This window comes from Eumetopias jubatus, unplaced genomic scaffold (genome assembly GCF_037043125.1).
Source record: "Eumetopias jubatus isolate StellerSeaLion01/CBP00866 unplaced genomic scaffold, mEumJub1_p1.0 scaffold_9, whole genome shotgun sequence".
Lineage (NCBI taxonomy): Eukaryota > Metazoa > Chordata > Mammalia > Carnivora > Otariidae > Eumetopias > Eumetopias jubatus.
The window spans coordinates 16,242,433-16,268,383 of record NW_028274815.1 but is presented as its reverse complement, the minus strand read 5'-3'; the positions used below and the strand labels follow the sequence as shown (position 1 = coordinate 16,268,383).

The window sequence follows — 25,951 nt, the reverse complement described above, 5'->3', positions numbered from 1 at the left end:
TGTGATGATGATAGCACAACATTGTGAATATAATTAATGCCAGTGAATTATGCACTTAAAAATAGTGAAAATGGCATTTTATACTATATATTTTATCACAAAAATAGTTTTAAAACACATGGGCCTACTTTAAATGAGAAGTTTAATACTAACCTGATTAACATTTGAAAATATAAAGCATTGGGAGTAAGTCATAGGTGAAGAAATTAATAATAATATAGTCCTTTTGATTTTGTTAGATGTCGTGTATTTTGTGATTTAGCTAATTTTCAGTTTATAACTTAAGTTTCTGTATTGTAGCCTGGCTTAAGTTTCCTGCACAGTTAACATCAGAATATAGTTGAGAATTATCTGGTCTGAATGTATGGCTCAGAAGTTAAAGATGAAGAGATTGTTTAAAATGAAGAGTAAAGATGTTTATTTTAAAAAGAATAACAGATGGTTAATGTATTAGTAACAAGGAAGTTTTAGATAGTGAGACTTAACCCCACAAACAAGCAGCACAGTTATTTCAGGCTGCTTTGGATGTATGTTTATTAGCTTTTACCTAAATCCTCCTTCCTACATGATTACCAAATGTGATGTTTTTAAAATACAGTGAAGAGGCTGCAAGAAGCGGGTTATTCAGGTTTAACAAAATAATATGGTTATTTTTATTAATATTAATTTTTTTCCATCAGTTTGGGAGTTTGGATCAAAAATTAGCCCTCGCTACTCGTATTCGTGGTCATGTTCTGCCTTTAGCCTTGCAGATGTATGGCTGCCGTGTTATTCAGAAAGCATTGGAGTCTATTTCATCTGACCAGCAGGTAATTGTAAGTTAAGACAAAATTTTTGTATTTTATTCGGTTTTTAAATTACTACTTTATTATGTTAGAATGTTAGAGTGAAACATTAAATATTTCCACAATTAGAATAAAATACTTTAAAAAATCTGTCTCAAACAGTACATTATTAATTGTTATACAGTGGATCTTTGTTCTGTCCTCTTCATTTTCTTCAGCATCTTTTCATCTTTAAATGAAGATATTTGAGTGCCTCCTGTGTGGTAAGCAGAATGCTAAATGATGGGTATTTTTGCTACACTTGCTTATTTGATTTTCTGTAGTATCAGGAATACCTTTTACTATTTCCAAAGTGTATTTGGATTGTACTTATATTTCTATCATAAGAATAAAAAAATTTTTCATTGAGTAGAGTGCTCTTTATTTTTAAGTTTTATTTTAATTCCAGTTAACACAAATGTGGAACGCTTCATGGATTTGTGTGTCATCTGTGTGCAGACACCATGCTAATCTTTGTACCATTCCCATTTTGGTATATATGCTTCCAAAGTGAGCATAAGAATAAAAATTTTAAAACCAGTTGCATTCCTATATGCCAGTTAAAAATTATATAAAGTTCTTAAAAATTTCACTGAGTAGGAAAAGTAACCTAAGAATTCTATTAACAAAATTCACAGTTTTTAAGAGGAAAGAGAACACATATAAATGGGAGTATACCATATTCTTGTATGAAAAAGTCTATTAAAATTGGGAATTAAAACTGATCAGAATAATTTTTAAAATTACTTGAATTAGACAAGAATATTAAGAGGATGAGGATAAATGCTGATCTGCTAGTTTTTTAAAATGTGAAGCATCACTAGTGTGGCTCTTGTAGCAGATTAAGCAGACTTTAGAAATGAAATTTGTAACCCAAATAGATACTATTTCATATATATATAACTAGTTTATGTATTAAATGAAACTTAAAGGAAATAATTATTTCTTAAAAGGCATTGGTAATTAGTAAAATTGGAAAGAGATCACATTTGATTCTCTACCCACATAGATTATTGTATAATAAATTGCAGAATGAAAAACAGTAATAACATTTATATGGTTATGTGTGTGTTTATGTGTAAAAATTTGTGAGAAGAAACAGTATTACTTCTTTGGAGGAAATAGTAGAATAATTGGAGATATGTTACAATGGAAAGATCAACAAATTTTGATTATTGTCGACATATCTCCTCTACCATAAGCCTCAAGCTGGTTTAGATACTTTAAAGATATTTTAAAGAATGTGATCTTGGGTGCCTGGGTGGCTCAGTTGGTTAAGCGCCTGTCTTCGGATCGGAGTCCTGGGATCGAGTCTTGTGTGGGGCTCCCTACTCAGCAGGGAGTCTGCTTCTCCCTCTACCCCTCCGCCTTGCTCGTGATATCTCTCTCTGTCTTTCTCTCTCTCAAATGAATAAATAAAATCTTTAAAAACAATGAGATTTTGCCATTTGCAATAACACGGGTGGACCTAGAAGGCATTATACTAAGTGAAATAAGTCAAAGGAAGGACAGATACCTTTGATTTCACTTACATGTGGAATCTGATAAACAGAAGAAACACTCTTAAATACAGGGAATAAGCTCTTGGTTGCCGGGGGGGGGGGTGGGTGGCAGGTGGGGGAGGCAACAGGTGAAGGGAATTAAGAGGTATAAACTTTCAGTTATAAAATAAAAAGTCATGGAAATGAAAAATACAGCATAGGGAATATAGTCAGTAATGTAATAACGTTTTATGGTGACTATACTTTTCGTGGTGAGCAACGTGTAGTGTGTATAATTGTTGAATCACCATGTTGCACACCTGAAACTGTCAGTTATACTTCAGTAATAAATAATAAAGATATCTTAAATGTCTTTAATATTTGAAAATATAAATCACTGGGAATAAGCCTTACGTGAACCTGTAACTGAATAATGGTATTTTTTGGATTCTTTAGAATATTTTATTTTTTTGTTTAGTTTATAGCTAAACATCTGTGTTATATCTTGGCTTAATTCCTCTAGAATTATATCAGTATGTAGTTGAGAGTTCTTTGGGTGAGAGAGACTTTAAATGTGTGTACTCCATTTCTTCACAATACTATTTCCTATTGTACTAATAAGGCACACAGATTATCTTGTGCCTACCTATATTTTTCTCTAAGGATTAAGGTGTTTGTTTAATAAAGGCTTAACAAATTTATTTTAAAAAATGATCACTAGCTAGAAGAAAACACAGTTAGTAAATAAACCTTACTGTAAATAAGCTTAACCTTATTAGTGAGCAAAGAAACAAAGAAAAGGGGTCATTTTTGCCGGTTAAACCAGCAAAAATCTAAAATTTCCCTAGAATTCATTTCCAAAGAGGCGCCTAGATGGCTAGGTCAGTTAAGTGTCCCACTTTTGATTTCACTCAGGTCATGATCTGATGGTTGTGAGATCAAGCTCCACATGGCTCCCTCTCTGCCTGCCCCTCCCCCCCCACTTGCATGCACTCTAAATAAGTAACTTTTAAAAATTAAAAATTTATTTTTTTGAGGTAAGGGGGGTTGCTAAGTAGAGAAAAAGTGGAGAATTCTGAATTATATATATTGTCAGCTGAGAAAGGAGTAGAAGGTGTATACAGTGAAGAGAGTTGTTTAAATACGGCAAATTTAGCATCACTAGGTTACTTTTCAGCAAGTGTCATTTATATTACAATCCTGCAAAAATGTTTTGCTAATACCATCGTTGGCTTCTGGGGGTGGCAGATTTTAAACTCTGATATCTAAAAAATTGCAAAGAAACTTTTAGTGTACTTTTGTACTCTATTTTTAATCCTGATAGCTTGTTGATGAGGTAATTTTTTAAATGTCATCTTTTTGCAGAGTGAAATGGTAAAGGAGCTAGATGGTCATGTACTCAAATGTGTGAAAGATCAGAATGGAAACCATGTTGTGCAAAAATGTATTGAATGTGTTCAGCCACAGTCACTACAGTTCATCATTGATGCTTTCAAAGGACAAGTAAGATTGATTTTTGGCTTCTCATTAGTTAGCAGGGCATTCTTTTAGAATTTGAGCATTAACACATTTTTCATAAGTCACAAGATATATAATACCCAGTACTGTCATACAAACATAGGAGACAAAACAGTAAATATACAATGATTTCTACCTCTTTCATAGAGTACATCAATAGATAGCTTCAATTTTTTTGAAGCTGAAAACTGTAGAAATAGTTTAATACTACTTTAGGATCACAGCTCTTAGAATTATGAACCCAGCAGTGTTTTCCAAATTTTTGAGAAGGAAAGGAACGAAGACTTCAGATCCTTTAGTATAAAACACAGAAAATAAGTATCAATTTGTAACTAATACATAGTAATAAATACCTGCTAATTATATTGTGCACTACCCTCACCTTGCAGTCTGTTTTCATTATTACATGCCCTCCATCTTCTGGTTTGGTATCTTTTGATCAAAATGTCTGTTATCTCCTGGGGTGCCTGGGTGGCTGTCAGTTAACATCCTACTCTTGGTTTCAGCTCAGGTCATGATCTTGAGGTTATGGGATCGAGCCCCACGTTGGGCAGTGCTCAGTGTGGAGTCTGCTTCAGATTCTCTCTCCCTATCCCTCTCATTCTCTCTCTCAAATAAATAAAATCTTAAAAAAAAAAAAGAGGGGTGCCTGGGTGGCTCAGTCAGGCGTCTGCCTTCAGCTTGGGTCGTGATCCTGGGGTCCTGGGATCAAGACCCGCATTGATTGGGCTCCCTGCTCAGCGGAGAGCCTGCTTCTCTCGCTCCCACTGCTTGTGTGTTCGATCTCTCCCTTTCTCTCTCTCTGTCAAATAAATAAAATCTTTTTTTTAAAAAGAGCAAGAAAAGAAAATATCTGTTAGCTCCTAAATTGAGCACCCTGCTTTCCAGTCTTTACTAACAGGGTGGTGGTCTTACTGAAGGTGACTCCCCACCCTTCTATTTTAAAGAAATTCAGCATGTCATCAGGAACCTGTCTGCCTCATAGAGCTTTCCAAAAATGTCAGATAATGGAAATGTATTTCTTCCAATTGTTTTAAGGTGTTTGTACTTTCAACTCATCCTTATGGCTGCAGAGTGATCCAGCGCATCCTAGAGCATTGTACTGCAGAGCAGACCTTACCTATCTTAGAAGAACTCCACCAACATACAGAGCAGTTGGTACAGGTATAAATTCCCTAATAGTTTTAAATGTTTATGTATTTTTGAAAATGCTTCAAAACATAGGCAAATATTATTTATTGTTAAGTTTAGGGAAATATAACTTATTCCTAAATTAACACACTGTAGAAACACATAGACAAAAAGCTTGGTATGTTCTCCTGACTATATACTGCTGAATTTTTAGAAAAAATAATTAACATCTTTTTAAAGAATAATTCTTAACAAATGACTTAAGGAAAGTAATTTTTAAATATCTGTACTTAGGATCAGTATGGCAATTACGTTATTCAGCATGTACTGGAACATGGTCGACCTGAAGACAAAAGCAAAATTGTTTCTGAAATCAGAGGAAAAGTCTTAGCCCTGAGTCAACACAAATTTGCCAGGTATTGCAGTATTTTCAAATTCCAGGGGTCAGTTCTTGTAACTCTTTGGGTTTTATCAGTAAACAAAGAAATGCATGTAGACTATAGCATTAGAACATAATCTTTCTTGGGGTACCTGGGTGGCTCAGTGGGTTAAGTGTCTGCCTTTGCCTCAGGTCATGATCCCAGCGTCATGGGATTTGAGTCCTGCATCGTGTTGTGGCTGAACAAGGAGCCTGCTTCTCTCTCTGCCTGCCATTCCCTCAGCTTGTGCTTGTTCTCTCTCTCTCTGACAAATTTTTAAATAAATAAAATTTTGAAAATAAAAATTAAAAAAATAATAACCATAATCTTTCTGAACATTCCTTTTATTCTTACATGACAAATTGGTTTGCCCACATATATTCCATTTTTAAAGTCTGTATTCAGAAAGTGATTTGTCTCCCCAAACCTATCAATGCAAATTCTTAGTGCATGTTAATGAAAATCTCAGACTTAATAATGACCTGATTTCCTCCTTTTTGAATTACAATCATTATTTTAAGAGGCATATAATTAAACCTGAGGGTATCCAGTCTGGGTTCCTCTGTGATACTAATTTCTGTTTCAAAGGTAAAGGGTAAGAGAATTAAAAGAGAATACCATCTTGACTCTTATATCTTCGGATGTGTTTAGCAAATTCTTTCAAAACCAAGGATATTTTGCTATAAAGAAAAAAGTAACAATACAGGGCGCCTAGGTGGCACAGTTGGTTAAGCATCCGACTCTTTGTTTTGGCCGAGGTTGTGATCTCAGCGTCAAGATCAAGTCCCGAGTTGGTCTCTGTGTTCAGCCCGGAGTCCAGTTGGGTTTCTCTCTCCCTCTCTTTCTACCCCTCCTCCCCCTGCATGGGGGTGGGCCCTCTTGCTCTCAAATAAATAAATCTTTAAAGAAAAAAGTAACAAAATAACTTTTTGGGGGTGCCTGGGTGGCTCAGTTGGTTAGGCATCTGCCTTTGGCTCAGGTCATGATCCTGGGCTCTCTGCTCAGTGGGGAGTCTGCTGTTCCTGCTCCCTCTGCCTCCCCACCCCACTCCTCCTCCCTCCCTCCCTCCCAAATAAATAAATAAATAAATAAATCTTTTAGGGCGCCTGGGTGGCTCAGACGGTTAAGCGTCTGCCTTCGGCTCAGGTCGTGATCCCACGGTCCTGGGATCGAATCCCACATCGCTCGCTCTCTCTCTCTGTCTCTTATGAATAAATAAAATCTTTAAAAAAAAATCTTTTAAATAACTTTCTGTGTATATACTTAATTTTTAGCAACGTAGTAGAAAAGTGTGTTACTCATGCCTCCCGTGCCGAGAGAGCTTTACTGATTGACGAAGTTTGCTGCCAGAATGATGGTCCTCACAGTGCCTTATACACCATGATGAAGGACCAGTATGCCAATTACGTGGTTCAGAAGATGATTGATATGGCTGAACCTGCTCAGAGAAAGATAATCATGCACAAGGTAATATAGTTTATAGCACTTAAAATAGATGATTCAATATGTGTGACTTTCAGGCTACAATTTTAGCTTTCTAGGTTTTAATTTCCTCTTTTGTTGTAACTGGAGAAAAAAATCTAAATCAGTGGATAGACAAATGTAGGTATGGTGTACTGTTTCATTAAATTCCTAAAGTCTCAAAATCACATCCATTTCTCATCTGTTTACCTATCTTTACTTTAGCATTGCCCATCCCTATCTTATTTAAATATATTTGGTTTGCCATATACATGGGTTGAACATTAATTTTAAAATCTAATTAGGTTGGGCGCCTGGGTGGCTCAGTTGGTTAGGCGACTGCCTTCGGCTCAGGTCATGATCCTGGAGTCCCGGGGTCGAGTCCCACATCGGGCTCCCTGCTCAGCGGGGAGTCAGCTTCTCCCTCTGACCCTCTTCCCTCTCGTGCTCTCTGTCTCTCATTCTCTCTCTCTCAAATAAATAAATAAAATCTTTAAAAAAAAAAATCTAATTAGGTTTTCTCGCTAACCCAATACATTTTCCTAAAGAGAGAATTTATTTTGATTTGATTGGGTTTTTTTTTTAAACAAGCTGTTTGCTCCCTAGAATCTAATGATTCTTTTAAACGACGTTAATTTCCATGGGAAAACTGTTAAAAAGAATACTGGAAGAAATATTAAATACCCAATCTTTCTCTAAATCAGTTCATTTAAGAAACAGGACAAGGGATGCCTTGGTGGCTCAGTTGGCTAAACGTCTGCCTTCGGCTCAGGGTATGATCCCGGGGTCCTGGGATCGAGTCCCATGTCAGGCTCCCTGCTTGGCATGGAGTCTGCTTCTCCCTCTGCACCTCACCCTTGTCATGCTCTCTCTGTCTCACTCTCTCTCTCAAATAAATAACATCTTAAAAAAGAACTGGACATACAACTTCTTTGGACCTCTTGTCATATAAAGAGAAATATAAATTTTTTTACTTTTTAAAAATATTTCTGCTTAAAAAATATATGACTTAACAAAAATTGTCATTCTTATTTTTAATAACTACATTATTTAACCAATATCATTTATGATATTCGGATTGTTTCTAGTTCTTTAACTGTCATAAGCAGTGCTGTATATGAATGTCTTTGCATAATTACCTGTTTTTGTAGAAGGAAACACCTAAATAAATTCTTAGGTGTTTCCGGAATTGCTGGTTCAAAGTATGTAAACATTTTACGTGTTGGTAGATACTGCCAGGTTGCTCTAAAAAAATCTGTACACGTTTGCACATCTACCAGAATATAAGAAGAATGCCTGTTTTGTCATCATCTCATCAGTACCAGTTGTTATTCCTTATAAAATTTTTTGCCAGTCTAGGGCACCTGGGTGGCTCAGTCGGTTAAGCATCTGTCTTCAGCTCAGGTCATGATCCCAGGGTCCTTGGATCGAGCCCCACGTTGGGCTCCCTGCTTAGGGGGGAGCCTGCTTCTCCCTCTCCCTCTTCCCCTCCCCTGACGTGCTCGCTCGCTCTCCCTCTTTCTCATAAATGAGTAAAATCTTAAAAAATTTTTTTTTGCCAGTCTGGGTGGAAAGAATGATATGATTCTTTTATTTGCATTTTAAAAAGTATTAGATACTGAACAATTTAAATGTATTAGGCATCACATATCTGATTGCTCATTCATGTCTTTTGCTCCATTTTTATTGAATTTTTATCCAGCAGACTTGAGGTAGAAAATTCTCCCTTCATCAACTTTTTAAGAACTTAGTAGTTAACTAGTGATGCTTTCCTGCTGTGTTTGGAGCCCCTCTGCTATTTGCATTTGTAATAGTTTAGAAGTAACGGTTTGTTTATTCATTGAACAATTTTGAGAGTAGAAGTTTGGAAAGATTCAGTAGAATGAACTGCTTTTGCAAACAACTTTCTTTAAAGAATTGGAATATTAAAATCCACTTTCTTTAAAGAATTTGAATATTAAAATCCAATTATTCTTCTAAATCACTGATATTGAGTGATTTTTTTTAAGAAACCAGAAACTAAAATAATTAAGTTTACTAAGCAGATTATTTGTTTTTCAGATTCGACCTCACATTACTACTTTGCGCAAATACACATATGGGAAGCATATACTGGCCAAGTTGGAAAAATATTATTTGAAAAATAGCCCAGATCTAGGGCCTATAGGAGGACCACCAAATGGAATGCTGTAAAGGGAAAAGAGAAAGAAGATGATATAACCATGTGAAAAGAACGTTTCTTTTGTGAATTATCAAAACACAACTCAACCATGAATCTTCAAAATTTTTTTTAAAGCAAAACTATTTATTGACTTTATTCATCCATTTGTAAATTTTTTAAGGTTCTTGTGTATATTTGGGGGGTGGGGGTGGTGAATTATAAATTATATTCAGCCCTGAGTGGAGACCTATCAGATTGGATTGCTGGCAAAGCACAGAATGCCTGTATATGATGTAACTATCAAAAAAAAAAAGCTGTCACATATTTTGTAAATTTTTACCTTGTAAAGTCACAAAAATAGTTTTTAAAGGAAAAAGTACAGTATTCTTTTAATAAACTGGCTTGCAGTCTGGTAGGTCTATGGACCCCATAGCACAACAGGTTTATAGAGATGTATATAGAAATATAGTCCTTATTTTTTTTTTTGTCCTCTGTGTGAAGCCTTTTATAACCAATTAACAATCAACTGCATAAATATTAATATTTTAAAAAGAAAGTTAAGTTGTATTTTGGTAATTCACAAACTTATCATGCAAGTAAAAACTCGGCAAGTAAGACAAGAATTAAATGATTTGAGATGAAAAGAACTTATATTATTTACAGTGGATGTGATTTTAATACAAATACTGCCCTAAAACGTCTCTGGCAATGTATAGAAGTATTGTATATACTTACATATGTAATTGTTGTAAGAGGTAGAAAAAAAACAAAATCATGGTGACACTTCCATTCAGTTAAATGCACTAATTGAAAAGTTAAGTCCCTTTTTAACTTTTCAGTTTGGTTTGCAATCTGAGAAAGAGTGGAAATTTGTATATTGTTTTGCTTATAGAATTACAAGGACATGTTGAGGAAGTGTTGAGCTTTATTTTGCTTTTTCATAGTAGATTTTGAGAAAGTAGGAACCAGATAGAGGTGAAAGGGGCCACTGAAAAGTGAATTTGATAGCTCAACATTTAAGCATGACTGCATATTCAGATAGCTTTTTTTGCTTCCTATAAATATATGCATTGTGTGTGTAGTAATAGATGTAAGTTTACACTTTGAAAGCAAATCTTGTTTCAATGTTTATTATAAAAGCCTTGCTAATTTAGTAGTGATGCTTTCCTTGGTTGTACAGGTGTACATTTGTAAACCTTCATGCTGTAAATGGAATTTGTTTTATCTCTTTGGGAAACATTTGCATTTTAGTGTACATTTATGTCCCTGCCCTCTTTGACCTGGCATATAGTGTTGTATAATGTAAATTTATTTCTCCAAATCGAGAGTGATTTTTTAAAAATTTTTTATCTTTATATGGTTTCACAAGTATGAACCAGCTTTCTTTTTATTATTGTGGGAAACATTTTCTTTTATAACATAGTTGTTGACTCTGTTAATATGGACATACTAGGATTTGGATCACTTTCAAGAAGTCAGGGTATTGTGCATAATAAGAAAGTGTTGGACTGAGATGTTTGGTTACCATGGAGGCCAATGCTTTTTCCATCTTATTAAATGTGATGTGACTTTTTTCTTTGTACAGAAGAGTACTGTATTTTTGAATAGCCTATTCCCAAGTAAGAGCAAATCTGTATGATAACATTTTTTTCTCTGAAAGACATAACAGTAACATGATGTACATTTACAAGCGGCCTTATGTACATTTCCCAACAATCTTTTTAAGGCAAAATTGTGACCATATGTGTATAATTAAAATCGTTTTTAATCCTTTGCCTATGAAAATATTTTGGAAAAAAAAAACTTGCTTTGTATATTCAGTTTCTGAAAGATAAAGAAAGTGCTTTGTATTTTGTTGAAGTCAGTATTTTGTATAAAACCATTTATGTTGACCCACTTCTGTTTAGTGCTGAAAATGAATGAACCATGCTATCTCCTTCGATTGAACATGTAAGGGATTTTTTATTGGAAGTCTGCAGAAGAAAATCATTCTTCTGAGCACAATATTGAATATAAAGGTTTTATCACTTAGCTGTTCCTATCATGAGCCTAAAAATAATGGCATAAAGTTTGGGGTGCCAGGCATACTTTTTCTTGTTTGATGTTGAGTTACTCTAGTTTTCTAACCCAACATTCCATGTTGAGTCCACTAAATCCAACCACTTGTCACTGTCCCCTCTCATCATAGTCCTACTGGTTCATCAGCATGTCCCAGTCACAGAGGCAGTGCTTTTCCCCTTACATATAACGCTGCTCTTTCACCCCGTCCTACTTTGTTTTGCCAGCCTCAGAGTGTCTTGGCCCCGTGTCGAAATTTGTTTCCAGTATCAGCTCATGGTTGTGAGCTGATCATGATCCAAGTTGTTCTTGTTGGAGATTGATAAGTGACTTTCCTGGATTTGCACAGTTGAATTCCTGGTTTTCCTTTTTCCTACCCTCTGTTGGCACAGGCAGTTATCTCTGCAACTTTAGAGAGCCCTAGGGGATGGCTGGGAAAGAGAACCTTTCTAGGGTTTTGATGTTCCCGTGTGTCCCAGTATTGACAGCCCCATCTTCCCAATACTTTGGGGCCTGTTCTAGAAGAATATCTATTGTAGAAATTTTATGGTCTGCCATTTTGGTGTCCACCTCTCTGATTCCACCATTTAATAAGTTGGCATGGAATTTTGCTAAAATCTGAACATCACATTTCAGAATAAAGAAACTTTAATTGGGCAGAACCACTTAGACTTTACTCTTGAGTGTCTCCTTTTGATATGGATTGTTTCTGGACCAGTTTGTCTAAGTCCTGGCTCTTCTTGGTTCATATGAAATAATGTTATCTTCACTTTGTATATTATGTATAAATTAGAAAATGAAAAATGTGTGAATAACCTTGTATGAAATAAACCTGGTCTTGTGTTTTTCTCTAGCTAAAATACCCTTCTGTACCTCAATTATAATTCAGATTGCCCATTCAAGTTTACTCTGATTTAAGGAAAAGCAAACATTTTTATCACATGGATGCTAATCTGGGGCTACTGATTACTCTGATGGTATTCCTATCTTTTGATTAGTATTTAGGATCTCTGTCTAATTACATAGAGTGATTACACACTTCATAGGATTAAACTTTCAGCCTGTTTCCTTGGTATTTCTTCAAGGTTATTTTGAGGATTAAATCAAATCACTTACCTTTACCTATAGGTGTTTGTCTCCTTTCCACATGAACTTCCAGAGACAGTGTTGTCTGAAGGAGAATACAGTTTGGGTTCAGGCATGGATTTGAAGTTTACCTCCCAATTCACAACCTTGTGAACTTGGGTATGTTAACTCCACCTGTCCCATGGATGAGTACTATTTAGGTCACTGAGTTTAAGAATTGAGAGGATCTTAAAAAGGTACGTAGAACCCAATCCTCAGCTAATGCTAATACCATTTCCATTTTCCTCTCCCTTCTATAGCTATTCATTTTGTTTTAAGCCATACAGATAATTTGATAGACTCCAAAGCAGAGATCTACATAAAACTACGTGGGAAAAGACATGTTCATCATACACTTTTAATTTTATGCCAGTTTTAATTTTATCTTGTTTTGGTTCTGTTCTGAGCTGAAAGCAACCCCTCTGGAATTGTTGACCTATCCCACATCATAGAGGTGAAATTACATCCTCCCACCCTAGCTTTTACGAACCTAAGAAAAGCAAGTTTCCTAGGTGGCCTGGATAGTAGTCATTCTCGGCCCTCACGACTGATTCTCAGGAAGGCTGGGGTTGGCGGTGGACCATGGGGAAGGGCACAGGAACCCCAGAGGAGCAGTGTTCACTGTCTACTTTACCTAGCTAGCTTTCAAGGACCGATTTAACCTGACGGGATTTGGATGCTCCCAGACAGTAAATCTGCGAACACAGGTGAGAAGCATGGAGCGCTGTGGCACCGGTGCACACCTCTAGGAGGCTGTGTGATCCTGGCCCGCTAGGCCTCGGTGTTCCCATCTGTCAAGTCACATACTGTCGGGGCACCTGGGTGGCTCAGTACATGAAGCGTCTGCCTTTGGCTCGGGTCATGATCTCAGGGTTCTGGGACTGAGTCCCGAATCGGGCTCCCTGCTCAGCGGGGAGTCTGCTGCTCCCTCTCCCTCTGCCCTTCACCCCACTGATGCACGTGTGCTTTCTGTCTCAAAATCTTTAAAAAAAAAAATGGGAATACTATCTTGGCTGCACCCAGAACCTTGCATCTGAGGAGTGCTTGATGCTAAGAACCTAAGAGAACTGCAGGACAGATCTACAGGAAGCTCAAAATTCACTGGAATTTTTATTTAATGTCATTACCTCTATATCCTGTAGACAATTTCTCATTTCCTCTCTGTTTCAGTCACAGGACATTTTTCTAAATATTCACCAGGAACTTAAACCAAATGAAATAGCCCTGTAGTTTGAAGAAAGAAATTTGCTAGGTTGAGTTTAATTCAAGTTTTCTTGGACATCAGAGTATAATGGTTCAGAGTCAGGACTCTGGGATTAGCCCAGGTTGCAAGCTTTTGGCTTTACATCATTAGGCAAATGGTTTTCATCTTTTAAGCCTTAGTTTCTTCATGTGTAGGTAAGGGAAATGAGACCTACCTCCTAAAATTGTGAGAATTAAATGAGATCTGTGTCGTTCTGGGGCAGTGAGTGACTCCTGTTACAGTGAGTTAACGAAAGGTTGGGGGGGAGGGGTTTTTAATTTGCCTACATGCAGCCTCAGAACATTGGGATTGGAGCTCATTTATGTTTCTGCATATGAGCTCTTGATTCAAGTTGCAGAATAAATCACTAAGTAGGAAAACTGTTGAAGAAAGGATTAAGGAACTTAACAGCATTTTAGTTGTTGGTACATTTAATCTTTTTTCTTGGTACTAATACAGTCCTGATGACTGCCAGGATGTTAACAATAGGGAGTTGCCCTATATCCAGGAGCAGTGGAGTGACCTGTCTGCATGATGGGCAAAGCGTGGAAGTAGCGGGAATCTGGAGGGAGGGTGAAGTCGGCACTGCGGATTACAGAGAAGAGTTCCATCGCGAGGGCCAAGCCCATCTCACCTCAGTCTCACCCCAGGACTTTCATGGGAAGAAGCCCTGAAAAGTTGTGTCTCAACACCTGGTGGGCCCATCTTACATCGGGGGTCGGGGGTCAGGGGGTGGGGGGGAGCATGGAGATCACCCTAGCGGAGAGGAGGGATGTTTGGGAGGCTCCCCCACCCCCACTTTGAAAGTCAGTTCTGACATCGTCCAGGACACAATTCAGTTGAATAGAATGCAGTAGTTTTCACTGAAGAGAATTAGAAAAGAAGGCCAAAAATACAGCTTAGAAATACATCTTAGAAATGTTTAAAATACAGTTCTTAACTCCTAGGTTAGAGGATAATCTGGAATAAACCATTTGGGGCAACTTCAAAATGAGTAACAGTGCTATATATCAAAACTTGGGGGACTTGGGCCAAAGGCTATTCAGAGAAAAATATTTAGCCAAGGAAGTCTGAAGATAATTTAAGAAGCTAGTAAGGGGCGCCTGGATGGCACAGTCAACTGAGTGTCTGACTCTTGGTTTCTGCTTGGGTCATGATCTCAAGGTTGTAAGAACAAGCCACATTCTGGGCTCCCGGACCCATGCTCAGCACAGAGTGCTTCAGATTTTCTCCCTTTTCCTCTGCCCCTCCCCCCTCCCTAAAATAAATCTTTAAAAAAAAAAGCTAGTAAAATAACAAAATTACAAAAAATATAGGAAGGATTAATAATAAACGTCACAAAAAAGGAATAGGCTTGACTGGTTAAAAACAAAAATGAGACATACGTTTGGCAAATCAGAATTTTAAAAATAGGTGAAAAACACAAATGGGGATTTATGAAACTGCAAGGTTTTTTTAAATTATAGAACCTTGTGTAAAAAGTCTACCTATAGGGGCACCTGGGTGGCTCAGTCAGGTGTCCTACTCGATTTTGGCTCAGGTCATTATCTCAGGGTGGGGAGATCGAGCCCTGTGTTGGGCTCTGCGCTCAGTGGGGAGTCCGCTTAAGATTCTCTCTCCCTCTGCCCCTCCCCCTGCTCGCTCTCTCAAATAAATCTTTTTAAAAACAAGTCCACCAAAAAAAAAAAAAAACCAAGCCTACCTATAAATTAAAAATCAAATTTTCTATGGAAATATAAAGTTCCAGAATTAAGGAATAATAGAAAAATAGACTAATAACTATAAAAGTAAGAAGCTAGTCTAAAGGTGAAGGAAGGTCTCACATTGCCTGATGTCAAAACTTTTTACAAACCTACAGTAATCAAAACTGGATGTTAACTACACATTGTGATCATTTTGCAATATATACAAATATTGATTCATGCATGTTATATGCCTGAAACTAATATATAATGTTATGTTTCAATTATACCTCAATTTTTTATTAAAAAAAATATGTGGTACTAGCATAAAGACAGACATATAGACCGATAGGATAGAATAGAGAGCCCAAAAATAAATCCTTGCATATAGGGTCAAATGGTCCTCAACAGGAGTGCCTAGACCATTCAATAGGGAAAGTAGATGTCAGGAAAATAGGATATCCTCTTGCAAAAGAATGAAATTGGACCCTTACCTTACACCAAATACAAAAAAGAGCTCTAAATGGATTGAAGACCTAAAATGAAAGACCTAAAACTTGTAAAACGCCTAGAAGAAAACGAGAAAACTTCATGGCTTTGGATTTGGCAGTGATTTTTTGCATATGACACCAAAAGCACATGCAACGAAGCAAAATGAGACTACATCTAACTTAAAAAAAATCTATGCATCAAAGGGAATAATCAGAGTGAAAAGGCAACCCACAGAATGGGAGGAAATCTTTGCAAATCATGTATCTTATAAGGGGTTAATATCCAGAACGTATAAAGAACCACGATTCAAGAAGAAGAAAAAGAATCTGATTTTAAAAAGGGCAAAGTGAATTTCTCTGAAGATGTTCTATGCAAAGATCTACAAGCTTTTGAAAAGATGCTTAATGTCACTAATCTTTAGGTAAATGCAAATCAAACCACAGTGGGATATCACTCATCATGGCTTTGGTGAAACGGAAAACAGCAAGGGTTAGAATGTACAGAAACTGGAACCCTTGTGCACGGCTGGGAACATCAAATGTCACGTATCTACCCAAAGGTGCAGCTGTTATTGAAAACCGTTTGGGGGTTACTCAAAAAAATTAAAAATCGAATTACCATATGATCCAACAATCCCAATTCCAGGTGTATATATTCAAAAGAATAAGAGATATTTGCATACCCATGTTCATAGCAGCCTTGTTCACAATAGCTAAAAGGTAGAAACAATCCAAGTGTCCATCAATAGATGAATGAATAAAGAAAACGTTGTCCATACATATAATGGAATATTGTTCAGCCTTAAAGAGAAAGGAAGTTTTGACACATGCTGCAACATGAATAACCTTGACATTATGATATGTGAAACCACAAGAAGACATACTGTCTGATTCCCCTTATATGAGGTTATTTAAAGTAGTTAAAATTATGGAAACAGAACAGTGGTTTCCAGGGACTGGGGGGAGGGGTAAATGAAGAGTTGCTGTTTAATGGGTATAGAGTTTTACTTTGCAAGATGAAAAAGTTCTGGATAGCTGCTGCGTAACAATGTGAATTACTACTGAACTGTACACCTAAAAATGGTTAAGATAGCAAAAAAAAAAAAAAAAGAAAAGGAAGGAAGGGAGGGAGGAAGGGAAAGAAAGAAAAGGAAAGAAAGAAAAGAAAAAAGACAGTCGAAGATATATAAGGTCATGAGCCCAGACTCTTTTAAGGGACAAGTTATGTAAGTCTTTTTTATTTAGGATTTTATGTATTCATTTGAGACAGAGAGAGCATGAACGGGGGAGGGGCAGAGGGAGGGGAGAAGCAGACTCCCCGCTGAGCTGGGAACCCAACGTGGGGCTCGGTCCCAGGACCTGGAGACCATGACCTGAGCTGAAGTCAGACGCTTAACCATCTGAGCCCACCCAGGCACCTCAAGTTCTGTAAATCTTTAAGGAATATATAAATGCCTAGCTTATATAAATTTTACGGAGCATGGAAAACGAAAATTTCCCAAGTTACTCTACAAAACTGTAATGACCTTGAAAAAATCCGAACTGTAGTGCACACAAACCATAAACATGGGCTATTTTCATATATGCATATAAATGCAAGACTCCTAACTAATATGTGTATCAGTTGAATCCGATGTGATTTTATTCATGTATTATGAGATTAAAAGGCAGTCTTAACATATTGCCCAACCATCATGCTCCTATGTATTTACCCAAATGAGTTGAAAACTTAGGTCCACACAAAAGACTGCAGGCAGATTATGTTTATAGCAGCTTTAATCATAATTGCCCAAACTTCGAAGCAAACAAGATGTCCTTCAGCAGGTGAGTGGATAAGCAAACGGATACATCCAGACAATGGAATATTATTCAGAGATAAAGAGAAATGAGCTATCAGACCGTGAGAAGACATGGAAGAAGCTTAAATGCATATTGCTCAGCGAAAGAAGTCAATCTGAAAAGTCTCCATACCATATGATTCCAACCACACGACATTCTGGAAAAGGCAAAACTATGGAGACAGTAAAAAGATCAGGGTTTGCCAAGAGTTGGGGGGTGGTAGGAAGGGATCAGTACCTGGAGCAGAGGGGATTTTTAAAAATTTTCCCACAGTGTGGTTATGACCTGGGGAGAAAACAAACTGTCCAAATCAAGGAAGGCCCTTTCCAGTCTCTACCGAGGTCAGTTTTTTTTTTTTTAAGATTTTATTTATTTATTAGAAAGAGACACAGCGAGAGAGGGAACACAAGCAGGGGGAGTGGGAGAGGGAGAGGCAGGCTTCCCGCCGAGCAGGGAGCCTGACGTGGGGCTCGATCCCAGGACCCCGGGATCATGACCTGAGCCGAAGGCAGACGCCCAACGACTGAGCCACCCAGGCGCCCCTACCGAGGTCAGTTTTGATCCCGAAATCATGAGCTGGTACCAGAAGCAGTAACAGCAAGGTGTTAAGTGATTTGCATATATTATCCCATTGCCCCCAGAACAACTGTATTAGGATGGGACTAGTCTCTCCCTCTCTCTCTCTCTGTGTATATATATATATATATATATATATACACACACACATATATAGTTTTAAAGATTTGATTTATTTATTTGAGAGAGAGTGAACGAGAAAGCACAAGCTGGGAGGGGAGGGAGAGACAGAGGGAGAAGCGGGGTTCCCTGGGATCATGACATGAACTGAAGGCAGACAACCCACTGAGCCATCCAGGTGCCCCCTGCTTTTTTTTTTTTTAAGATTTTGAGAGCAAGAGCTAGAAAGAGAAGAGAGTGCGTGCTTGTGCACGCACCGGGGGGGGGGGGGGGAGCAGAGGGAGAGGGACAACCAGACTCCCCACTGAGCAGGGAGCCTGATCCCAGGACCTGGAGATCATGACCTGAGCCGAAGGCAGGCAGATGCTCAACTGACTGAGCCACCCAGGCGCCCCAGGAAGGGACTAGTCTTACATGCCATTTACAGATGACAAAGCTGAAGCTTAGAGGGCTTGTATGACTTGTCCAGGGAGGCAGGGCCAGAGCGCACCTGCAGTCTCAGGCCAGAGCCAACACGCTTCGATGTTGTGCGGAGGCTCTTGGACGTCAGCCTCCTGCAGGGCCCACGAGGTGGCAGATGTGCTGGAAATGCATGCACTTCACGAGTCGTGGCTTTAGCTGGTCGCAGCCCTGATGGGATGGGGGTCCAGGGTTACTAGCTCTTCTGATTCAGCTAGAAAATCAGAAATCTGGATTCTCATATGCAATTTCCTTATGGAAATCTCTCCTTGGGAGCTGTTTGCCATCTCTGCCGAATACAGTCCCCGTAATGGAATGCAAAGGCGCCTCCACATCTGTGGGGTGAATTTGCCACGCGCACGTGCGCCACACGTGTACCTGCATCCACATCCCAACGTGCCTTGCACAGCCGGGCTGCTGTGAGCTCCTTCCTCTTCAGAGCCCACCCCACAGTCTCCCCTGAGGCCTTAGAATGCCTCACTTCTCTCCAAGCTCTGTTTACCAGGCCTGGGGCCAAGTGAAGTGCTAAGTGTTGTGCGGGCATTCTCTCCAGTAACCTTCACTACAATCTGAGTTCAGGAGCCTTAAGCACCTTGGCCCAGGTCGCAGGGGAGAGGGCTACGAAGCTGAGGTTCTACCTAGCTCTCCCAGGCCCACTGTCACATCCTCAGCATCACTCACATGCAGGCCCCGTGTGCCAGGCACTGTGCTAAACCCTTCACGGTGCTTCTCTCTTAATCCTCACCGCAACTCTCTGAGTAGGTACTAGTATTAGGGGAGCAAATCAAAGCACAGAGAGGCTAATTTACTGGCTCGAGGTCACACAGCTAAGGCAATGCTAAGAATGTGTCGGAGGAAATTGCGTCTTTTTGCTAGCTGAGACGGTGGGGGTGGGTGGGACAGACATGGTGTGCAGCTTCCCTGCTCTAGGAACATCAGCACCTGAGCCTCTTGCCAACAGTGGGCTGAGTCAGGGAAAGGCCCAGTCGCTGGGAAGTAGGGACGGGCGGCTGTGGGCCAGAGACAAGCAACCCCAGCTCAGGAAGTAGCTCCGTGTGAATCAGTCTGTCGGCACCTGGGAGGGCGAGGCTGGCATTGGCTCACCTGCCTGAGAGCTTCCCGTCTGAGCCTCCAGCAAAGGCTGCTCCTGAGGTGGCCGGGCAGCATGGCAGCTCCGGACACGCTTTATCAAATGAAGGAGCAACAGTCCACCTTCCTCCAAAAAAAAAAAAAAAAAAAAAACCCTCATAAACAAAGAGTCCTTAGGTCTCCTTAGGGTGGTGGGATGGGCAGCATCAGGTGATAAACACAATCATCCCCCAAGGGGAAGGCTTTAGGGAAGTAACTCTGATGTGGATGTGTAAATGCCAATGATATTTACAAAGGGCGCATTTATGCTCTTTTTCTCCTAACATTCTAGCAAATATCAGAGGCAATTTAGATGGGCAGCAAAACTATACATCAGAAATGGACAGGTGGTGTCGGGTGCGGCAGGGGTTGGGGATGGCAACAGAGAAGTTCAGTACACTCACAATACTCCCCCGCAACCCCTCCTTCAGCGCTTCCTGAGCACAGAAGTGCAAACAGATCCCATGTAAGTTACGGAGTTCTCGCTAGCCATGAAAACAAACATGCAAGTTGCTTGGAAGTAACAAAACCTTCCCCTGGCCTTTCACTCTTCAAGGGTCCCCATGGACTCAAGCAGAGCAGCGCTGCAGACCGGGGTGAGGGCTTCCTGTGGAGCCCCCTTAGCATGCCTGCCACCCTGTGAGAGTGGTCCCAGCCGCATGAGCAGAGCGGAGGGACCGCATGGGCTTCAGCCTCTGAAAACATCCCATCACTCCAAAAACTTCTCATCAAGACTTCTTTTGGGGGGTGGTGGCTGGGTGGCTCAGTGGTTAAGCACACCGGGCTCCCTGCTCCGTGGGAAGCCTGCCTCTCCCTCTCCCACTGCCCCTGCTTGTGTTCTCTCTCTCACTGTCTCGCTCTGTCAAATAAATAAATAAATAAATAAAATCTTTTAAAAAAAAAAAGACTTCTTTTGGGGACAGAGGTTGTTAGGGGACACGAGTCAGATCCAGAATGTAATACAGTCCAGGACTGGGGAGCTAGTGGGGTCACACACAAACCCCGCCACCCTGGGCACTTACTGGCAGCACCTTCAAACCGTCCCTCTCCCACCTCCCCACACATGGCTGTGCTCCCCACACTCTCTTGGGTCACATGCAGAAGGCCGGATTGACCAGTGTATTGTCAGAGTTAGATTCCCCGGCGGGGGGTAGAGAATCCGGGATAATCGTGTCTGAAGAAACGCAGAAGTGTGGCTCTCCATCACGCACACAGCTGCATAGGCAGTCCCAGGCTGGTGTGCTGCATCACTGGCTGGGGACCCACGCTCCTTCTAACCTCGTCCTCTGCCATGCACGGTCTCTGTTCTCAAGTTCACTTCATGTCCAAGATGACTGCTCCAGCTGCATCCATCATATCTGCAACCCAGCCAGGAGGCATGAAAACAGGAAAGGAAAAGAACCTGTTCCTCCCTTTGACACTTCCCTCAATGTATGTACACCATCTCTGCTCCGTCCCACGGGCAAAATCCTCATCAGGCAGCGACATACAGCTGTAAGTGATGGTGCGAAAGAGAGTCTTTATTTCGAATGGCCAAGAGGCCAGTTGAAATGTAGGGGTGGTTTTACTGAAAAAAGGAGAAGAAAACAAATATGGGGAGTAACCAGGAGTAACCAGGCCCAAGCAGCCAGCAATAAAAGGCTTCAGTAAAACATTTCGTAACAGTAGGGCCATTCAAAATCATTCTTTTTTTTAAAAAAGATTTTTATTTATTTATTTAACAGAGATAGAGAAAGAGCATAAGTAGGCAGAGCGGCAGACAGAGGGAGAGGGAGAAGCAGGCTCTCCGCCGAGCAGGGAGCCCGATGCGGGGCTCGATCCCAGGACCCTGGGACCACGACCCGAGCCAAAGGCAGCGCCCAACCGACTGAGCCACCCAGGCGCCCTGGCCATTCAAAATCAAATGACAATGAGACTTTTTACTTGCTTCAGATTGGCAAAATATAAAATGTCCAATAAATGCCAAGTTATATAGAAGATGTAGAAAAATGGGAACCCTCATAACTCCTGCTGAGAGTATAAATTGCTATGGACCCTTTTGGAGAGCAATTTGAGCAATTAGAGAATTTAGAGCAATTCCTAAGAAGCTGAATATAGTTGTACCTAAAACCCAGTTTTATCTACTTTTAGAGAAAGTCTCCCATGCACTGGAGGAGAAAGATACAAGAATCGACTGCAACATTGTATATAATATTGAAAAACTGGAAACAACCAAAGGTCCATGGATAAACAAACTGTGATATATGCCTACAATAAATGATAACACAGCAATTAAGGTAAGTGACCCAGAGCCACATGTACCAACATGGATAAATCTCAAAACAAATTGAGAAGACTCAATGGAATCTATAATGTTTCGTTTCATACAAAAATAATAAAAGAAAAAAGATCATGTTAAGAGTTGATAAACAGTAGTAGTTGCATAGGTGTTTATTATTATTTTGGGGGGTAGGTATTGAAAGTGAGGTGGAGATTTTTGCATTCCTTTTTATTGTAAAATATACATAATGTAAAATTTACCATTAAAAAAAGATTTTATTTATTTGACAGAGAGAGAGCGAGCAGAAGCAGGGGGAGCGGCAGGCTGAGGGAGAAGCAAACTTCTTGCTGAGCAGGGAGCCTAATGCAGAACTCGATCCCAGGGCCCTGGGATCACGACCTGAGTCCAAGGCAGACACTTAACCGACTGAGCCACCTATGCTCTCTCTCTCTATAGATCTATATATAGATCTATATATCTAAAATTAAAAAACTGAGTAAACTTAAAAAAAATTCTCCTACACTGTCCCCATCCCATTTTCCTCCCCTAGAGGAAATTTTTTTTACTTACATAGTCAATGTACATTACACATGTTTTTGTTTTAAAAAAATTGTGGCCATACCATATAAAGATCACCTTTTTTTTTTTTAAAGATTTTATCCATTTATTTGACAGAGAGAGACACAGCGAGAGAGGGAACACAAGCAGGGGGAGTGGGAGAGGGAGAAGCAGGCTTCCCACGGAGCAGGGAGCCCGATGTGGGGCTCGATCCCAGGACCCTGGGACCATGACCTGAGCCGAAGGCAGACGCTTAACGACTGAGCCACCCAGGCGCCCCGAAAGATCACTATTTAACTTGCTTTTTTTCACCTAAAAAGAGGCTTTGAAAAATGTTGCTTGTCAGGACTTAAACACATGCTTTATTTTAAAAACTGTTGTATGGGGCGTCTGGGTGGCTCAGTCAGTTAAGCGTTAAGCCTGTGCCTTGGGCTCAGGTTCCCATCCCAGATCCCCCCCCGCCCCCCCCCCCCCGCACCCTATCCCTGCTCAGCAGGGAGTCTGCCTCTCCCTCTGCACCTCCCCCTGCTCGTGCGCTCTTTCACTCTCTCTCAAATAAATAAATACAATATTTTTTAAAGATTGTATTTATTTATTTGACAGAGACACAGCGAGAGAGGGAACACAAGCAGGGGGAGTGGGAGTGGGAGAGGGAGAAGCAGGCTTCCCGCGGAGCAGGGAGCCCGATGCGGGGCTCGATCCCAGGACCCTGGGACCATGACCTGAGCCGAAGGCAGACGCTTAACGACTGAGCCACCCAGGCGCCCTAAATAAAATCCTTTTTAAAAAATAAAAAGCGTTGTATACTTTTCCCCAGGGTGGGAATACTCACATTTATTTCACTTTTCCTTTACCGGTGAACATTTAGGCATGTCTGTTTGGACACTAGTGAAAACACTGGGAAGAGTAAGCTCGCCAAGCGGAAGGCTAAATGCATTTTCAGTGTTGATAGAGGTCCACTTGCTTAAGGATGCCTGTGCCAGTTCAGGCGCCTACCACAGCAAAGGGCAGCCCTGCACCCAGGGCCCCGCATATCCCAGCGGCAGCAGTGTGCGTTTCTCCCATGATGAAGTCCTGGGTGCCCAGGGGAAGAATGAGAGAAATAGGGTGGGGGAGACACTGGCCCTGCCTTTCTGGAACTTTCTTTCTCTTAGTGGGAAAAGGAAGAAACATTTAAGGCAGTTAGGGATTCACCAGGGATGATCCTGAACATATTTAATAATCCATGTTAGCAACACAAATCAGGATGAGGACCCTGCCTTGGTACCTCCAGATGGGAGGCTAGAGGCCCCCTGCTCAGCCAGATATTAACACTTCAGTTGCGTGATTTATGAAGGTCTTGGAGGAGGTGGGGATGGGTCCCAAGGCAGGAGGCTGCTGTACTCACAGCAGGGATGGATGGCCATACCTGTGCATATGGGCTGATGTCACTGTGGCGTTCCAAAGGCCTGTAGCTCTGAGACAGCTTTCAGGGAAAAGGCTAGTTTGCTGACTTTGGGCTGGAGGAGAAGCAAGCAGGCCAGGGGGCAGCTGGGCCAAAGGTGAGCCCTGACCCTCTACTTTCCTTCTTTCTGTCCATGCCTCCTTGGGGCCCCTCTGTTGGGTCCCTTCTCTTGCTGGTCTGCCCAAAGAAATCCACATTGACCTGGGGCAAATGTACTGTTGGAAAGAAACACTAAACTGGTGATTTTTGAAGACTCCATCAACCCCGCCCCCCACCCTGCCCCACCCCAATTTTCTCTATTTTGTGCAGTAGGGAAAAGCAAGATTCCAAACTGACCTATTTTTCCTCCACATTGGGTTGAAAGGACTAAAGCATGAACTTCAGACCCATGGAGCCAGCCCCCCCGGGGAGACAGGGCCTTTCTACTAAAAGGGCTTTTTATCTCACCAGGACTCCCTGAGTTCCCAGAGAGACCCGGCCTGGTGCCATGCTATTGGATGATCCATGATACCAAGGCACTCAGGGACCCCACATTAGGCCCCCAAGACCCTGATGAGGATCATCATCCTCCAAAGACAGATCTTGGGAAACAGACCCCAAAATGGGGAGCTGCCCAAGGTCACACAGGTATTCAGAGCAGGGACAAAAACAGGGCCGAGTGCTGTTAGGGGGCATCATGTTTTAGTGCTCTGACCAGGGAGTGTGACTGAGATGGGGAGGCAGGAGGCTGCATAGCTCTGGACACACCTGCTGGGTGGGTGGAGAACCCAGGGGCCCGCAGCCGATTGTTCAGGCCTCCCTGTATAACCAAGACCCAGGAATGTTTAAATCATATAAAGAGAAACTCGGGGGACTGCTGAGAGGCCAAGACACTTCAGGAGACCTTCTTGGTTCCCAGTTCAGGCCAACTGAGGTCGTCCTTGCCCACTGGCCCGGAGAAGATGGGTGAGGAAGACGCCATCTTGCGTCTCCAGGTCCAGGTACGAAGGTCATTTGGCACCATCTCTACCGCCTACCAGATTGCAGGCAGGGCTGGCAGTTCTTCCCCTTTTCTCTCAAGGCCATTTGTGCTACACCCACAGGCCTTCCATAGCCTTTTTGCACAGAGGTGCCTGATGGGTGTTGGACACAGTAGGGCGCAGGGCCTCTTAGGGAATCACGAAGGAGCAGGAACTCAAGTGGTTCTCCTCAGATCTGCAGGCCAGAGGAGGTCCGACCTGGGAAGAAAACCTTTTATTTTTCCATTTAGCTCAGAGGATGAAGAGAGAGGGCAATCTTCTATAGAAAGACACAGAAAACGTTTTGGGTTTTTTTGTTTTTTCCTTTTACAGCCAGTCCTGAGCATGTCCTGCTGTTCAAAGTAAGGCGCCAAGTTTTCAGCACTTTCTGGAGTGCTGGCAGAAGGCGAGGGCATGTGGGAACCTGTCCTTGGGGAAGTGGGGACGCAGGGATCCCTTCCGAAGCCGGAGGAGAGGAGTGGGGAGAGGGCACCATCGGTTTAAGGCCCCATTACCTCGAGGCTCCCGCACAGCCTGTAAAGTGTTCCCGCCGCCAGCATCTGGGGAGTCTAACGCACCTGGAGGACGCTCGGTGCCCACGCCCAGAGGGCGCTGCAGACTGGCGCCCACAGTCGAAGAGCGATGCCCGCCCCCCCCGCCCCTCTCCCGGCCGGCGCCCCACTATACTGGGCCGGGGCGGAAGGGGGTGCACCTGGGACCCCGCCATCCAGGAGCAGCAGAGCTGAAACGCCGGGCACAACGGCCTGTGGGGACCACTGCTCCGGAGGAAGGCGCGGTTCTGCCCAGCGGGGCGAGAGGGGGCGGGGCTGGGGGCGGGGCCAGGATACCGGGGGTGGGGCGTTCCAAGGGGGCCGCGCTGGGTGGCTCAGGGGGCGGGGTCCTAGGGGGTGGGGACTGGGGCTGGCCGGGAGACCTGGCGAGCTGGGGGTGGGGGGCTAGTTTTCGCAAGGACTA

The 25,951-nt window shown here is 41.5% G+C and overlaps 1 protein-coding gene and 1 non-coding gene across 6 annotated transcripts in view; one reads left to right on the top strand and one right to left on the bottom strand.

Moving 5' to 3' along the window:
* PUM2 (pumilio RNA binding family member 2) overlaps nucleotides 1–11,913 on the top strand; it is a 102,655-nt gene extending 90,742 nt beyond the window's left edge. For 3 of the 5 annotated variants that reach the window (XM_028099652.2, XM_028099650.2, XM_028099653.2), the window contains 6 exons: nucleotides 681–815; nucleotides 3,671–3,808; nucleotides 4,862–4,987; nucleotides 5,249–5,370; nucleotides 6,648–6,840; nucleotides 8,896–11,913. In XM_028099652.2, the coding sequence (XP_027955453.1) occupies nucleotides 681–815; nucleotides 3,671–3,808; nucleotides 4,862–4,987; nucleotides 5,249–5,370; nucleotides 6,648–6,840; nucleotides 8,896–9,027 (846 nt within the window). In that variant the 3' untranslated portion in view covers nucleotides 9,028–11,913. The remainder of the gene's footprint in view (nucleotides 1–680; nucleotides 816–3,670; nucleotides 3,809–4,861; nucleotides 4,988–5,248; nucleotides 5,371–6,647; nucleotides 6,841–8,895) is intronic. The other 2 variants (XM_028099654.2, XM_028099651.2) reach the window with 1 other exon arrangement.
* LOC114206046 (U6 spliceosomal RNA) lies at nucleotides 1,239–1,342 on the bottom strand. Its single transcript, XR_003608541.1, has one exon. It is a non-coding gene; the product is annotated as a U6 spliceosomal RNA (small nuclear RNA).
* Nucleotides 11,914–25,951: the final 14,038 nt, after the last annotated feature.